At 45.3% G+C, this 236-nt stretch overlaps 1 protein-coding gene across 1 annotated transcript in view; it reads left to right on the top strand.

The window, feature by feature from the left end:
* Positions 1-11: 11 nt before the first annotated feature.
* LOC131882223 (uncharacterized) overlaps positions 12-236 on the top strand; it is a 3739-nt gene continuing 3514 nt past the window's right edge. The window contains exon 1 of the mRNA XM_059229313.1: positions 12-209. Coding sequence (XP_059085296.1) covers positions 122-209 — 88 coding nt within the window. The 5' untranslated portion in view covers positions 12-121. The remainder of the gene's footprint in view (positions 210-236) is intronic.

Below are 236 nucleotides of genomic sequence, written 5' to 3'. Positions count from 1 at the left end.
AAAGAAAGAAGGATTGTTCAAGTTCTCCAACCCGGAGAACTCGAACTAGGTTGTTGTTCTTTGCCGGTCATTAAACAAATCTTGACGCTTCTCATATAACGGAAAACAATCGCAAAGTAGGATGTCCGAGAGACGAACGCGTGCATTGTTTTATGCCCTGATGGCCTTTTATTCCCCAAACATATGGGCCCAATCCACCAAGGAATGGCCTTTGTTTGACCCTGGTCATCGTCGGA

Source organism: Tigriopus californicus, chromosome 6 (assembly GCF_007210705.1).
Source record: "Tigriopus californicus strain San Diego chromosome 6, Tcal_SD_v2.1, whole genome shotgun sequence".
Classification (NCBI taxonomy): Eukaryota; Metazoa; Arthropoda; class Copepoda; order Harpacticoida; family Harpacticidae; genus Tigriopus; species Tigriopus californicus.
Note: the sequence above shows the minus strand (reverse complement) of the source record. Positions and strands in the feature narration are given on the sequence as shown.